Source organism: Anas platyrhynchos, chromosome 11 (genome assembly GCF_047663525.1).
Source record: "Anas platyrhynchos isolate ZD024472 breed Pekin duck chromosome 11, IASCAAS_PekinDuck_T2T, whole genome shotgun sequence".
In the NCBI taxonomy this organism is placed as follows: Eukaryota; Metazoa; Chordata; class Aves; order Anseriformes; family Anatidae; genus Anas; species Anas platyrhynchos.
In genome coordinates this window covers 12,570,236-12,585,843 of record NC_092597.1, presented here as the reverse complement: position 1 = coordinate 12,585,843, position 15,608 = coordinate 12,570,236, and the positions used below count along the sequence as shown (strand labels likewise).

Sequence of the window (15,608 nt, the reverse complement as noted above, 5' to 3'; positions counted from 1 at the left end):
GGGACACCTCCGCCATCAGCCCATCCCCGCGGCACCCAGCCGTCACCTCTGGGCAGTGTGAAGGTGAATTTCCTCCGCTGGAAGGAGCACACCTCATCCAGGTGGCTCTGCTCCACCGTGTCGGTGGTGCCGGTGCTGGCGGGGACGGCGGTGCCTCTGCCGATGCGCAGCAGGACGCCGGCTGTGGGGCCGTGCAGCAGCGGGTTCTCCACGCTGAGCCGCAGGGTGTAGCGGCCCCGCCGGTTGAATTGAGCCCCCAGCACCTCGAACTCGAAGTCCAGGGTCTTCTCCTCGGCCTTCAGCCCCCAGCGCTGCAGGCTGGGGGGGATGCGGGGCTCCCCGGCCATGGGGTCTCACCTCCTGACGGCAGAGACCTGGAGCGAGTGCTGGGGATTGTATGAGAGCCGAGCGGGCTGTGCTGGCATTGCTCACCTCTTTCCAGCTGGAAAGGGCCTGGGGGGGGGCCTGGGTATGTGTAGGCTTCACATCTCCGCCGGCAGCTTTCAAAGGCAGAGAAAAAAGGAAAGAAATCCCTGAGCTTGGAGCTGAGCCTCGGTGCTGCGGGGAGGTGCTGGGAGCTCCCCTCTCCTGCCCCGTGCGGGGACAGAGGGCTCTGAGCTCGGTTTGTTTGCGGGGAAACCAGGTAACTGCAGGAGGAGCGGTGGCTGCTTTCCAGGGCGGTGCTGAGGACACAGCAGAGCTGCGTACACACGGCCTTGGGGACCCCCCACGAGGGGATGGGGACCCGCCGCCTGCAGGAGATGCTGGTGCTGAGGCCATCGTGAGCCCCCCAGCTCCCACGTCTTGCTGACCCCCGTGGGACTGTCCGGTTCCTCCTGCTGGCCCCCATCCTGGTGTGGCCAAACCTGCAGCTCTTTTCCAGCTCATTTACAGGGCAAGATTTGAGCTGGGGGTGCCCCTGGATGTGGCTCCCCATGGGGTTGGGTCAGCCAAGGGGGTGGGATGAGCATGGGGGATGCTTGGGGTCACAGCCGGGCTGCAGAAGGCCCCTTGGGGCTGGAAGATGCCCCCAAATGGGGCAGGACCTGTGTGCAAGTGGAGCTGAGCCCCCTGCCTGCTCAACCCGCTGTGGGGCTAGCTGAGCATCCAGGGGTCGGAGGCACCGGGGATATTTTGGGGCTGAGCTTAAAGGGGGAGTGAGCAGGGGGCTGGAACGGCTCTGTCTGATCCAGCCAGGGAGCCCCCTGCCCTGTCACTTCGCATTCCCCAGGCGCTGTTGAAAATAGCACGTTCCCACAGCTTTGGGGATGTTTCCAGTGAAACACGAGCCGGGGCCGGGCTAGCAGATGGCCCTTCTCCGAGACAGCTCCGTACAAAAAGCTGCATTCCAGCCCCTTGGTGCTGGTGCGAGCCTGAAACAACAAGGTTATCCTCGGGGGCAGAGGAATAAAGCACATCTGAGGCCCTAGGGTATGGGATTTTGCTGTTTTCTGGTACGGGAAAGCAGCACAGGCACCTGCGGGTGCCCCTTGTTTGGGTCCCTGAAATGGAGCCAGGGCCTGTCCCAGCACCACCACCTCCATGAGTCCCTTTGGAGGGCCCTCCCCAGTCTCTATTTCCGGGTTTTTCCTTCTCATTTAGGGGGAAAAATAAATCAGGCTGGAGCCTGGGCTTGGGGTGCTGACCCCTAGCACAACCTCGCCTCCTTCTGACCTCCCGCTGCAGGGAGCGTCCTGGGGAGGTCAGGGCGAGGACAGGGAAATGGGGCAGGAATGGGGGTTTTCAGGCACCGAATTGGGATTAAAGAGGAGAAAAAGGGTGCTGTGAAGGTGCCCCTGCCTGTCAGGAAGGAGGTACTGGTGTCCCGGGGGTGCTCAGGGCTGCTGGATGGCTTCTGTGCTGGGAGCATCACTGCCTCGAAGGGTGTTGGAGGATTGGTGGCTGAAATTACGGGAGCAAAAATTGCATTTATCCCCCACTGGGGCTTCTGAGCTGGTGTGCTTTTATTTGGGGTTCCCATGCATCCTTCCACCCCCCTGTCCCTTCTCTTGGGCTCCTTTGAAATGGAAGAAAATGGGCAGAAATTGGCGATTTGGCTGTTCTCCGGCAGCTCCCACCCAAGCCAGGGGGGGACTGGTGAGAGCAAGGTGGTGCCACGCAGGGACACCCCGAGTCGGGTGCTGTGTGATGCTGCTCTCAGCTGCTTTCCCCCAAAAATGGAGTCCTCCCAGGCTGCTGATCTGCAGTGACACCGCGGTGCTCACCTCTGCACCCCTCTGGGGCAGGGACACGGCTTTCCTTTGCCTTGCCTTAAACCCTGCCAGGCTCTGGTGCGTGGCAATGAGACATTGCAGCCGCTTCGCCTCCCTCCCAGCCTTGTGCAAACACATTAGAGGCACCTCTAACGACGGGCTCATCAAAGAGCAATTTTCCTGTAATTTAAGCCCAGGCACAGTTTATTCAGGCAGCAGCTCCCAGCTGTGCCAGAGGTGCACGTGCAGCCTCCACCATGCTAAAGCAGCACCACATGATAACAGACCGTGGCCCTGCTTTCGGATAAGTTTCCAGCATCACGTCCCCTTCCTTGGTGCCCCAAAACTAAATATGAGATCCCCAAATCTCCTGGGAACGATGTTGGCTCACGGACACCTTTCCCTTTAGCTGCAGCTCAGTTAAGAACCCCAGGGAGGAAGGGGGGGTACCTGTGGGTCCCTGTTCAGCCTTGCCACGAGGTTTTGGCTAAAAATTAAGCTAAATCTTCCACGCTGATTAATTTTCCCTTTGCTCGCTGTCACATGTGGAGCGTGGGGGTGTGTGCAGGGATTATGGAGGTGTTGTAACCTGCCGTCTCGTGGGCTTGGGGGGCCCTGCTGCAGGTGGGAGGCACAGCTCGGGCAGGAGGAGAGGAAGGGATTTCCCCAAATCCTGCTCTTTCCCCCCCCAAAATGGGGAGGGTCGGGACCCCTGCTTTGCAGTGTTGGGGTGGGGAAGGATGCAGCGAAAGCCCCTTTCCAGCAGGAGTTCTGGGACGGCCACCCCGTGCTGGTGGCACCTGGGGGGGGCTTTCTGTCCCCAGGCTGCCTCTGCCTTCCCCTTTCCACCCCGGCTGCCTTAAAACCTCCCCCAGCGAAGGGCTCCGTGGCCAGGATCTGGCCCTTGGGTGTACCCAGGAGGAAGCCTGGAGCCAGCCGAGATGTTTGCAGCATCTTGGGTGGGCCAGCACGGCGCGGGGGCCACCCAGCCCCTCTCCGGTCCCCGTCCCCCCCTCCCCAGCTGTCAGCACAGGGGCGGAGGGAGCAGCACGGAGACCGGGACGAGGAGTGGGGGAAAAGACGGGGCTGGCTCCAGCTGCCTCCCTCCCTGGGCAATCAAAGGGGAGAGCGCAGCACGGGGTTGGTTGCTTTTCATTTCCTAAACCCCAGGGTGGCCCCGAGCCAAGGCCTCCTCGCCATGGAGGGGATAAAGTTCCCGGCGCCTCCGCCGCCGCCAGCCTCCGCCGGTGCGCTGAACTTTGCCTGGCGGCGCGCATGGCCGCGTCCACGCCGGGCTGATGCTCTGAGCTTTTCCTCCAGCCCGTTGGGAGAAGGTAACTTTTTTATTATTGGCATTTTTTGGACACGTTTTGATTCTTCTTGCAAAGTTTGTGTGGCGGGAGGGGGGGCGGGTATTGGTCGTGTGCGCAAGCTTCCAGCACACTTGTTGGAGAGGGTGCAGGAGCCCCAGGCACCCTACAGGGAATATTTCCCCCCCCCCATCAGCAGGGTTTGCAGCACGGGGGGTGCTTTGTGGGCAGTTTTTAGCCCAGCCCTGCGAACTTGTGGCTTCTCCCCTCCGCTGGCTCCTTGCTCGTGGAGCGCAGCACACCTGCTGCACCGCGAGGCTTTGGAAGCAAAGAGGGGTGGCAGCCTAAAACAACCCCCCCACGCCTCCCCAAGCCTGGTTTGCTTTGTTTTTAAGCTGCTACAGCTTCTAAAAATGCAAAAAGGTGCTTCTGGCTCATTGGCTTTACGTCCCTGAGGACAGAAGGGGCTGCTCTGAGCCGGGGGGCTCGCTGGGCTGGTGGAGGCCAGCAGGCTGGGGTCTGGGAGGTGGAGGCTCTGCCGGATCTCTGTGCCGAGAGTTGGGATGGAAAATCCTCCTCCATGCTTCCCCCCCCCATGCTGATTCACCCCCTCCGACCTCTCCCTGCCCCAGACGGGGGCTTTCCCGGGAGGCTGAGGATGTGGGTTGAGGTGCGGCGAGGTCACCGCATCCCCGCAGGCTTCCCGCACGGGGTCACGGCCCCAGGGCCCGGTGTCCTCATTGCCTCTGGGGGTGCCCCGAGCCCCCCGTTTCTCAGATGGAGAGAGCGAGTGGGGGCTTCCCGGAGGCTCCAGCCTCCATCCGGATGGGCTGGGGACACCGGGGCCTCCCCGGCGCTGAGGTTTGGGCAAGCGGGGAGATCTTTGCGCTGGGGAAAGCGCCGCGTTTCCAGAAAGAGGATTAAAGTCTTGGAGCAGCTCTGGGCGGGCTGAGCAGCGCGGGCAGCTGCTAAATCCCCCTCCGGGACCGAGCGAGGCCAGTCCCCGTCCCGTGTCCTCCGCGGCCACCGCTCCGCGAGGACGCACGGCTCCCCGCTGCCAGCGCGGCTCCCAACGGGCAATTGAATTAGAGGAGATCTCGCTTAAACAGCTCTCCCCCGGCCCAAGCACTCCCTGAACAATTGTGAAACGAGATCTTTATCATTTTTATTAAAAGCTGTACACAAGGCATCACCATTATCCCGGATAGGAGGAGGGGACGCGGACGGGGAGGGGGGGGAGGGAATTCCCTTATGGCTCCCCCCAAGTCTAATTCATAGTGGTGGGATGAAAAAGCTCCCCAGAGGGTGATGGATGGTGGGAAATGAGGAATATGAAGGAGCTTTATTGGAGCCATCAATCTCGGGCGACGCCACCGCGATCAAAGGCCCAGCCTGTTCCAGCAGGGGTGAGGCGGAGGAGCAAAGGGATCAGGTTTCGGGGAAACGTGGGGCACCGAGGGGCTGCGGGGCTGGTGGGCACCCGGGGGGCTTGGGCACACCTACCTCTCCTCGGGGACATCTGCCTCTCCTTGGGGACACTGCTGGCTGGTGGGCGGCGAGGAGGGGGCTTCCCCTGGCTGCAGGAGAGCATCCCGTGAAGATGGAGCAGCTCTCGGAGGGGTGACTGGGATGCCTGCTCTTGAGCCACCTGGGTCTTGGTGAGGATTTGCTGGCACACGGGGCCGACACAACACCCAGGAAGCTTTCCAGCTCGGCTTTGTGATTTATTTTTGCTGCCCTGCGTGGATTCAGGCTGTGGCTTGCCCGGCGGGTGCCATGTGGCTTCCCTTCCTGCTCCTCTCCGTCGTTATCGATGTGACCTCAGGCAGCCAAAATTTGGGACAGGGGGCACCAGAGAGGTGGTGTCTGCTGGATGGGGTGTAGGGGGGTCCTGTGGGGTGATGCCACCAGGCTGGGGAGCTCTCCGAGCCCCCCCGGTCACCCTGCTCCAGGTGACCCCATAGGCAGGTGAGAGGGGCACGGGCAGTCCCCTGGTGGCTGTGGGATAACATCTGGAGGCTGCGGGACCGCTGCCCTGACCCTGCAGGAGGGGAAAGGGGCTTTTGGGTCTCGTAAGAGGCGTGTGTGTGCGCTTTACGGGCTCCTTCTACTTTACGGAGTGCTACATTCCTGGGAGGTGAGGTCAGAGCCGCTTCCCTGCGCACACAAAACCAGGGGATGGCCGGGGAGCCGCTGGCCGAGGGGGGGTTTTGGGGTCCTGAGCCCCCAGCAGGGAGCAGGATGCTCGCCCAGGGCTGGTCCTACACCTGCTGGGCCTGGAGCCGGAGAGGACATCACCCGCAGGGCACCAGCCCACGAGGTGTCTGGAGAGGGGGCCGCCTGCCTTTCCCTGATTTTTGGGACCCCTTTGGAGCTGATGAGCCGCATCCAGCGCAGTCCTTAGCGAGCACCAGCTGTACAAACAGCAGCCCTGAACAAAGCTCCTGGTGGGGTCATCCACCCCATCCCCTCGGAGCCACCAGGCAGGGGTTGGGGAGTGGTCCCAGGGGGGTTTGGGGATGTCCCCAAGGTGGCCCCGGGCTGGTGCATGGGGGCAGCGCTGAATGAGGGTTTGGGGAGGAAGGGAAGGCTTCTCAGGAGGGTGTCACTCGGTCCCACCGATGCTTTGCAGGTGGGGATGTCCCTCATCTCCTTCAGGGAGCTCTCAGCCCCAGCAATGGGGTCAGGGTGACTCCTGCAGCTTCTAGATGTGCCTCGGTGTCCCCACTGCCAGCCGGGGATGGGGGAAAGGCTCTGTCTGTGATGGGGATGAGGCAAAACAGAAAAACAGGGCTGTGGGACAGCAAGGGAGGGTGTGGGGCTGCCCGGGCCAAAGTAATCAAAAAAAAAAGAGAAAGAAAAAAAAAAAGAAAAAAGAAAATAGCAGAGGGAAGGAGGAAGGAAAACTTGTTGGAACTGGCACTGGGACAAGCCGTCCCTTTTATCACTGCGGGGACGATCGGCCCCGTTCCGGCGAGGGGAAGGTGCTGAGGCTCCCTGCTGGGGCAGCACCTCCCCAACCTGGTGGCAGGGAGGGACGCCGGGGACACAGCCGCTCACCCAGCTCCCTCCTGCTTTGCCCGTGCCTCCAAATCCTGACCCTTGTGCTGGTTTCGCAGCCCTTCACGTAACCGCTGTGGAACAACCCAAACAAAGGCTCCCATTCTATCAGCGGGGCGGCAGCGGCCGCCCAAGGTGGGGATGGGGTGGGAGTGACCCAAGGAGATAAATCTCTTGGCTCCTTGCCTCCAGCCCTGCATTTCCAAGGGGACTCCCCCCTAAAAAAAAACACCTTTTTCCCTCTGCCTCCCCCTTCCCCGTGCAGCAGGAGGACGTCAATGGCAGCCAACGGCTCCGGGGGGGCGCACGGCTCGCCGCTGGACGATGGCTTTGGGGACGACCTGGTTTCCGACTGGTACATCTACGAGACTGCAGAGCCGGCCGTGCCACAGGACAAGTAAGCAGCCGGTGGCAGTGCCATGCATCCCCTCGATCCCGGGGGGGTGCCAGCGTCCTGCTCTGGCGAGCCCCAGACCTGCTGCTGACGGACACAACTCATTGCGCGGGTGGTTCTGCCATCCCGGGGCACGGGGTTGGGGGTTGGTAGGTGGTGTAAATCTGCAGGGGTGCTGGTTTCATAAAGCCTGCTCCCCATCTGTCCCGCTCCCCTCTTCAGCTCAGCATCCTCCCGAGAGCCCTGGAGGCACAATTTACCTGAGGAGAGCCCTGAAGCGGGTGGCAGGGCCCCATCCTGGGTGTCCCGAGGCCATCCCTCAGCACCCATTGTCCCCTGTTGACTGAGCGAGGCTTTTACCCTGCTCAGCTGGCTGATATCTGATCCTGAGGGCACCCGGCAGGACCAGCCCAGCCCTATCCAAAGGGTTGTTCCAGGTCCTTAATCTCCTGCTTTGTGGAACGCCCTTGGAGATTGCCTCGCCCAGCCCAGTTGAAGCCCTGGGGGTAAAACTGGATGGAAGAACCCCCCCAAAAACCCTTCGGGGTGTTTGCTTTTCCCTTCGGGTGTCCTCTTCCAGCTGTGGTGGTGAGGGGGAGGGAAGCAGTGCCCGGGGTTCTCCATCTGATGGCTGCGCATCCCGTCCAGACCCCAAACGCTCAGGATTTAATTCTGAAGTCCTGGGGAAACCAGAACTGTGCTGGAGCTGCCTCCCCTCCTCAGTGCTGTGGGTGGGCGCCTGGGCCTCGGGAGCTGGGATATTTTGGGACAGCAGGAACTGTCTGGTCTACCCAAGGACAGCTGTTAGAGCAGGAAGGCAGAAGGCACGGAGCTCTGCTGGCGGCAGCCTGGCCGCAGGAACCTCCCCTGGCAGCCTGGCGATAATGCTGGGCTCAAAAAGTCCTACAGGGGGCTTCGTGCCTCCCTGCTGGTCCCTGTTTGGCCCCGACATCTGCACGGGGTACCGGAGCTCATCCAGCCCCTGCAGAAGCAGCTCGGGCTGCTCCAGGATGCTGTCTCTTTGAGCTCAGTACTAAAATCCTAAATCCACCTCCCCAGGGTGACTTCAGCCCCAGCTACCAGGGGTTGCGTGGCTCTGCTCTTTGGAGCTTTGCTTCTCCAAAACACCAGACCTAAATTGCTGCTGCCACCCCCGTGTGTGCAGAGCATCACCCCAACACCTTAACTTTTTACCCTTTCAGGACAAAATACAACCCCAGATAATTTTTTTAAACTTGTTTTCCCCTCTCTAGTGCATTTCCCAGCGCAATCCCAGACTGTGACCCCACCATCTCCCCCAGGCTGTACCACGCCTGCATGGCGCCCGTCTCCGTAAGTACCCCCAAAACCCATCACATTTGCTGTCCCCAGCTCCGTCTGCGTGCATCTTCCTCTAAAGGGCCCTCCTGCTTAGCTAAAAAACCACCATTCCCCTTCTTCTGGCAGCTGGCCGTGCTGCTGGGCTTGTCCTTGCTGGTGAAACGCCGGCGTCTCCGCCGGGGCTGCTGGAACGGCGTCCCTGGGCTGCTCAGGTATCGTGTCCCCACGTCCCCGTCACCCTGCCCGGCTGGCACGGGACTACCCAGCCCTAGGGTGGCGGGGATGGGGTGCTGCAGCGTGGATCAAGGGGGTGCCAGGCTCATTTTGTGCCCCCCGGCCCCACAGCCCGGCCAACTTTCTGGAGGAGGAGGGCAACCGCGGGCTGGTGGCCGCGGTGTTTGGCATCCTCTTCTCCTCCCTGTGCATCCTGGTGCTGGACCGTGACCCTCTGCCGCTCGTCCCCAACTCGTCCCAGCACAGCCGGGGTAAGGCCAGCGCCGCGGGGGAGCCCCCGGGCGGGCTGTTCACTCTGGTCCCTACTGAGAGCACGCGTCGCCTTTGTTCCCTCGGCTCTACAGAGTACTGGAAGATCCTGGCTTTGCTCTACTACCCCGCCTTCTACTGCCCCTTGGCTGCCTGCGCCACGGTGGGGCACAGGGCCGGCTACCTCGTGGGCTGCCTGCTGTCCTGGTGCCACTGCGTGGTGCACATCTGGCAGAAGGTGGACTGTCCCCAGTCGCCCAAGGTATGCGCCCCGCCATGGGGCAGGCTGCTGGGACCCGAGGTGGCCGTCCTGGCGCCCCAGAGAGGTGGCACTGAGGTGTCCCCGGGCCGGTGTGTGACAGCGCCGCGTGTCCCCAGATATACAGGTACTACTCCACGCTCTCCTACGTCCCCATCATCCTCTGCCTCGTGGTCTTAAGCCTCTGGTACCCAGCCCTGCTGATCAGGAGCTTCACGGGGCACGAGGAGACCTTGGATAAGGAGGTAACGAAGATGCATGGGGTGACCGGGGGTGGTGGGAGCCCGGGGGAACCCCTCGATGACCCCGTGTGGTTTCAGGGCTGCTTCGTGGCTCTCCTGCCCCGCAGCCTGGCTCTGAGCATCGGGGTGCTCCCAGTGCTCCCAGTTTGGCTCCCAGCAGCCTGGCGGCCCTCTGACGGCAGCGGGGCACACAGGGGTTGCGGCTCTGTTTATCTTGTTGGATTTGAAGAGGGGAAAATCCATCTTTGGAGTAAACTCCTTAGTACAAGAGGCTTACGGCATCAATGCGTCCCATTCAGGCCGGACTGGGGTCGCCTTGTTTCCCTGGCAGGCAGCAATAATCCCCAGCCCTTTTGGAAACCTCGGGCTTTGTTGGGTGAAGGAGAGGAGAAAACCTTCAGAACTGAGCCGCCGGCCCCAGCGTGGACTGAAATAACCCCGGGAGCTCATTTTGGGCTACCCGGTGGGAACTGGGCAGCTTTTACAGCTGCTTTCCTTCAGGTTTCAGGGCGAGGCTACTACAAGAAGTACCTACGGGCTGTCCTGGCCAAGCGGCCGAGGAAGGAGAGGTAAGGGCAGCAGCTTCTCGCCGGGAGCCTGGGGATGGCACAGCCTCCTGACCCTGTTCAAAAAAAGAAAAGAGAAACCACATACACCATGCTCCTGCAGCTCTGCACGACCAGAGCGCAGCCCTGCCTGCAGTCTGGGGCCACCCAAGCCGCGTTTGTCACCTTCTCCTTCCTCCTCCAGCCCCAGCAAGCTAGAAGAGAGCCTCCTGCACCGGGTCCGGGCGTATCTGTGCTCCTACATCTACACTCCCGAGGAAGGTGGGATGCGCTCTTTGCTGTAGCAGCCGCTCTGCAAACAGTCTGCCTCCCCCGGGGGACAGCAAATGCCTTCCTTGGCTCCGTCCCCAAAGCATCTGTGCCGCAGCAGCTGCCGCCCGGCGCCTCGGCTCGCACAAACTGTTGCAGGCTCGGGGTGGGGAGGAGGAGCTGGGGACCCCCAGGGGGCACGGGTGGGCTGGGCAGGGACGGAGCGGGGAGCCTGGGGCTCCTTGCTGCAGGGGCACGAGGTTTTATGGGCCTGTAGGAAGAGCCATGGGAAGGAACCCCATCCTCTAACGCCCTGCAGGCACGTGGGGCAGCCCGGGGGAAATCCCCACCCAAAGGGGGGGCTTGGGCTGGGCTGGGTGGCCCCCATTTACCCCTCTGCTTCTGCCTCGCAGGTTTCCAGCTCCCGCTGAAGCTCGTCCTGTCCCTAACCACCTCCGTCGTCGCTGTCTACCAGGTGACCGGGGTGGCCCAGCGGCACGCGGCGCCCCGTGGCCATGTCCTCATGGGGCAAGGGACACATTGCCACGCTCCCTCGGGGCACCGTGGCTTTGGGGCTGGTATTAGCGTGCCTCGAGGTATTACTCGAGCTGAGCCTCGCTACCCGGCCGTGTGCTTGCAGGGCTCAGCCCGCCGTGAGGCTTTTAGGCTAACCCGGTGGCTCACGTGGCACCGCTGCCCCGCAGGTGGCCCTGCTGCTCCTGGTGGCCTTCGTCCCCACCATCCAGATCGTGCGGGCAGGGATGACGAAGGACGTGGTGGTGCTGCTGGTCCAGTTCGGGCTGGTGCCCTCGGAGAACCCGGGCATGCCAGGGGACATGGAGAAGGAGCTCAGCACCGTCAAGCACTACCTGTGGTCGCTGGAAGGTGCGTGGCCACGTCCACGGGGGGTCTGGGGAGGGCTTCTGAGTTTAGGGGGTCTCTAGCCCAAGCTGCCCGTGGAAGCAGGTGGTGATGGAGCAGGTTATTGTGTTGAAGGAGCACGGGGACCATGGAGGAGGGGGCGCAGCCCAGCTGCCCCTGCCCCAGCCTGGGCTGTGCAGACGTGGAAGGCGGGTGCACGGACCTGGTGCCGTGCCAGGGCTCCCCGAGCAGCTGCTGCCTGCCAAAACCACCGCGCTGCAGATGCTGCTCCTCGGGCAGGCTTTGATATGTGCTGGAATCGAGCAGATGGCCCCTCGTCCCCCCGCTGCCGAGCGGGCACCCGATAATTGAAAGCCCTGGGCAGGGGGCAGGGGGCTGGCAGGGGGCCTCTGCCAGGGCTTTTTTGTGGCTTTCTGGAGTCACCGAGCCCCTCTCCTCCTCCCCACCTCTGCTTTCCTGACCTCCCCGTCTCTCCTGGCACATCCCCTGCTCCCATCTTGCTTTCCCCTTGCTCCCCAGCTTCTGAGCATCCTGCCAGGCTCAGACACCCTTGCCCTCCAAGGGTATCCTTGTATTGCCAAGAGGCTGAGGAGGGAAACTGAGGCACGGTGCCCTGCTCGGGGGACGCAGCACCATAACCTGACCCCACCTGATGCCCCCTGGGTGGTGCCTGAGACCCCTTTTGGGGTAACACCGGCCCCCCGGCCGCCTCCCCGCAGTGTGCTACGTGTGCTCGCTGGTGCTGTGCTGCCTGCTGACCATGGCCATGCTGCTGAGGACGCTGGTGATGCACAGGTAGGGCGCCGCGCTCCCCAAATCGCCCTCTTTGCGTCCTCATCCTCATCCCCACCGCCCAGCCCTGCTGCTCTCTGCCCTCCAGGAGCAACCTGAAGGCGCTGTACCAAGGGGCCGTGCTCGATGTCTTCTACAAAGCCCACATCCTCCGCCCTTCCCGACAAGCCATCGTCTGCTGGATGAGCTTCGCCAGCTTCCAGACGGCTTTTGCCTGCCTGGGTAAATGTTTCGGGGGGGCTGTGGGGCAGGAGGAGGTGGTGGAGCCCCATTTCCTACAGGTTACCCCGTGTTTAAGCCGCCCCAACCCCCCCCCTTTTTTTTTCTTTTTTCTTTTTTTTTTTTTGTCCCATTTTGCAAAGCTCCAGGGCTTTTGTTGGTGGTTCCCCCAACGCAATCTGTCCTTCGGCTGGGAGGGCCAGGCTGAGCACCAAATGGTGGGGAGAAACAGGGGGGGGCTCAAGGAGCGGGGGGAGGGAGGGAGAGCCGTCCTGGCTCACGCCCAAATATTTTGATCCGCGAAGCTGTCACGGCATCTCGCGCGAGGGGCTGTCTGTCTCCTCCAGTCCCAGGCACCGCATCCCAACATCTGATATAGGGGTGGGCACGGGGTGTGAAATGGGGCAGAAACCCCATCCATCTGCACCCAGCGTGGTTTGGGCACACCCCAAAACCTCTCTGGGGTTTGGGCACACCCCGAAATCCCCCAGGAGAATCCCTGGCTGGGCTGCCCACATCCTATGGCAGCACCACGAACACGACTTGAGCTCAGAACCCAATTTCCAGGGCATGAAATCCCAGCGCAGCCCCTCTCCCGCTCGGCACCGCCGCTGCTCCCGGCGTGATCTCTGATTAGAAATCGCAGCTCGGGGCTGGTTCAGTGATGAGGCAGCCCCGGAGGCGGCTCCTCTCAGCGGGGGTGAGGCAGGGTGCGATGAGCAAGGCCGAACCCATCATTAGACCCCGCGCAGAGCATTGTGCGGGGAGCGGGGGAGGCAGGCGAGGAGCCTGCTCATTATGGGATTAAAACGACAGGCGTGCTCTGAAACGGGGCTGGAAGCAGGAACAAGGAGCACTTCTCCCTCCTCCCTCCCCCGTGACGCCTTCTTTCCCCGCGTCTCCCTCCCAGGGCTCCTCATCCAGCAAGTGATTTTCTTCATCTGCTCGGCTGCCTTCACCTTCCTCGTCGTCATCCCGCTGCAGTCGGGCACCAGCACGCACCTCTTCAGGCTGGTGCAGAACATGTGGTGAGCACCCCGGGGTGCCACAAGGAGTTTTGTGGTGCTTGGATAAAGGCTTACCTTTTATTTTGCTGCCCCTCGGGCTCCTCCTGCTCGGCTGGAGGGGTTGGGAGCCTTGTTTCCAGCCCCCAAGCTCCCCGTTCTCTCCTGGCCAGGCCCTTCTGGCTGACCCTGGTGGGTGCCGTCCTGGCGCAGAACCTGGCGGCTCACTCCCAGTTCCTGCAGCACCATCCCCTGCGCAAAGAGCTGACCAACAGGTAGGGGGGTCTGGGGTCTCCCGGGGCCCAGGGCAGCTGCTTTTGGGTTTGCACGCACCCCTTGTGGGGTTGGTTCAACCTCTGCAGGGCTCCTCCAGGGTCTTGAAGCAGCTTTGTGCGCACAGAATGGGTTCTTTGGAGGCTATGGCTAGGGGCCGTGGCCAGCTTGCTGCCCTGATGGGGTCTGGGCCCTGTTCCCCCCCCACGGGAGCTGTGCCCCCCGCCCCGAGCCCCCAGCCTCGTGCTGTGACCCCTGCTGAAGCCTCCGAGGGGGAGCAGAGACCTTGCGTGTGCTGGAGGCCAACCTCAACAGCCTGGCAGCAGGAGGGCGTTCACACCTCTCCACGGGATGGAGACATCTCCAACGGGGACAGGGCCTGCCAGGGAGGGAGGGAAGGCTGGGAGGCTTATTTTGGCAGGTTCCCCCCTTAGGGAAGGGCCGTGTTTCCCGTCCCGGGGCATTCTGCTCCTTTATTTTCCTCCTCCTCCACCCGCAGGCGAGCTCTCTACATCGTCACCTTCCTGCTCTTCCCCATCAACGTCCTGGTGGGGGTCCTGGCGGGGGTCTGGAGGATGCTCATCTCCGCGCTCTACAACGCCGTGCACTTCTGCCAGCTGGACATCAGCCTGCTCAACCGCGGCGTGGAGACCTTCGACCCAGGTCCGGCACCACGGGGACCCTTCTCCCACCCCCAGGGAGCGCAGCGGGGGCTCCCCCATCACCCGGAGCCACGGGTACCCGGGGTGGCTTCGTGTCCTCGTGCCCAGAGATGTGCTGGGGACATGCTGCCAGGCAGTGCTGGCCCCTGACCCCTCTTTCCTTTGGGCTGTGTCCCCCAGGTTACCACGCGTACTGCCACTACCTGAAAACGGAGGTGAGCCAGTCGCACCCGCTGATGCGAGCCTTCTGCCTGCTGCTCCTCCAGCCGCCCCGGCCACGGGGCACCCCGCAGCCCCAAGCGGGGGATGTGGAGGAAGGTGGGTCCCCTGCTGCCCCCCGCACAGCCCCATCCCTGCCTGGGGGCCCCCTCCCCAACCCGCTGTCTCCTTCCAGGCATCCAGCTGATGCAGAGCACGAAGGCGCCGTCGGGAGGAGGTCGGCTGAGGCAGAGCCGGGCGCGCTGGTGGCTGGCTTACACCCTGCTCAACAACCCCTCGCTGCTGGCCTGCCGAAAAAACGCCCTCTGTGATCCCACGGCCAACGGTGCCCAGCTCAGCCCCCCCAAGCCCTGACCTCCCCCCCGGAGAAGCCCCCCCTCTGTCCCTCCCGTCCCCTCCTCGTCTCCCCGTGCCTCTCCTCCTGGGCTGGGAGGAGCTGGGCCCCCCCCCGTCCCTCCCCAGCAGTGACAGCACTGCTTTTTAGCTCTAGGTCCGTGCGGAGGCGATGAGACAGCCAGGGCACGTGGGGCACTTCCCAGCCTGACGGGGGAGCAGAGGGGTTGATGATCCAAGCTGAACCCTTCGGGCATCTCCAAAGCCCCTTAGGGGTCACTTCTGAGCCGAACCCACACCTCCTCCTCCCCATCTCGGGGCACAGAGTGACCACGAGGAGCCGCCCCCACCTCAGTGCCCTCTGCAGAAGGTCCCCACCACCCCTCCAAAGCTTCTCCCGTCCAGCTCTGAGCCTCTTTTCCCCAGTTTTGTGAAGGCTGAAACCCCTTTCTGCTCCCTTTGGGGCTGGAAGGTCGCAGAGCTTCTTGTTTGGGGCTCCCATCGCCCGGCGTGCTCTCCTCAGGCTGTTTCCCCCTCCTCTACCCCTCTGTCCTGCTCCATGGGCACCCCCAAGGGAGATGTGTGTCCCCCCAAGCTGGGAGCGAGCCCCTGGAGCAGTCTGATGCCCCCCTCAGCCGTGCCGAGCTGGGGAAGGAGAATAAATCGTGTACCTCCTCACTGTGCTCGCTGTCTGCTGGGTCTCCGGGTCCCTCCCAAGGGTGAGGGGAGGGCAGAGCTGGGGACACGTGGCCAGGAGGGCCACCAGGGCTGTCCCTGCTGTGTTGGCTGGGGTTACACGGAGCTGAGGCTTCGTGGTTAGGTTTTGGGGGGCTCAGCAGGACCAGATCTCAGTGCCCCTCTGTCTTAGGAATACCCAAAGCAGAGCAAGAGGCTTGCTCCTCAGAACAGCTGCAGCACAACTGAGGGGACGTGGGGACAGGGACAGCATGGCCAGGAGATGTGCATCCCTGGAGCAGCCTCCGGGCTCCCGGGGCTTTGAGGAAGGCCTTGGTAATCCCTGAAATCTTCCGCAGCTCCAGGCCAGGGGTGGAGCAGGGTTTCTGCGCGTGTTTACGCAGCCTGCAGCTCCCCGGAGCTGTCTTGGCAGGGACGGAGGAGAGAGATGAC

At 62.7% G+C, this 15,608-nt stretch overlaps 1 protein-coding gene across 2 annotated transcripts; it reads left to right on the top strand.

Annotated features, from left to right (window-relative positions):
- The first annotated feature begins 3,380 nt into the window (after positions 1 to 3,380).
- Positions 3,381 to 15,158, top strand: STRA6 (signaling receptor and transporter of retinol STRA6). 2 transcript variants are annotated; one of them, XM_072043597.1, is made up of 19 exons: positions 3,381 to 3,547; positions 6,849 to 6,980; positions 8,231 to 8,309; positions 8,424 to 8,509; positions 8,643 to 8,782; positions 8,876 to 9,042; positions 9,159 to 9,284; positions 9,783 to 9,850; positions 10,032 to 10,108; positions 10,510 to 10,571; positions 10,801 to 10,981; positions 11,698 to 11,773; positions 11,859 to 11,992; positions 12,900 to 13,017; positions 13,167 to 13,268; positions 13,766 to 13,929; positions 14,109 to 14,246; positions 14,323 to 14,472; positions 14,632 to 15,158. In XM_072043597.1, the coding sequence occupies exons 2-19, from the start codon at positions 6,862 to 6,864 to the stop codon at positions 14,709 to 14,711; spliced, it is 2,067 nt and encodes a 688-aa protein (XP_071899698.1). In that variant the 5' UTR covers positions 3,381 to 3,547; positions 6,849 to 6,861; the 3' UTR covers positions 14,712 to 15,158. The 2 variants fall into 2 exon arrangements, with proteins under 2 accessions (XP_071899698.1, XP_027322108.3); XM_027466307.3 differs by having other exon boundaries at positions 3,384 to 3,547; positions 14,323 to 15,158.
- Positions 15,159 to 15,608: the final 450 nt, after the last annotated feature.

Bases quoted from the DNA above. Each gene is read 5' to 3' on its own strand.
- STRA6 (XM_072043597.1), top strand. From the start codon at position 6,862: ATGGCAGCCAACGGCTCCGGGGGGGCGCACGGCTCGCCGCTGGACGAT. The intron at 8,510-8,642 runs GTATCGTGTCCC...CCGGCCCCACAG, and splicing joins GGCGTCCCTGGGCTGCTCAG to CCCGGCCAACTTTCTGGAGG. The intron at 13,018-13,166 runs GTGAGCACCCCG...TCTCCTGGCCAG, and splicing joins AGGCTGGTGCAGAACATGTG to GCCCTTCTGGCTGACCCTGG.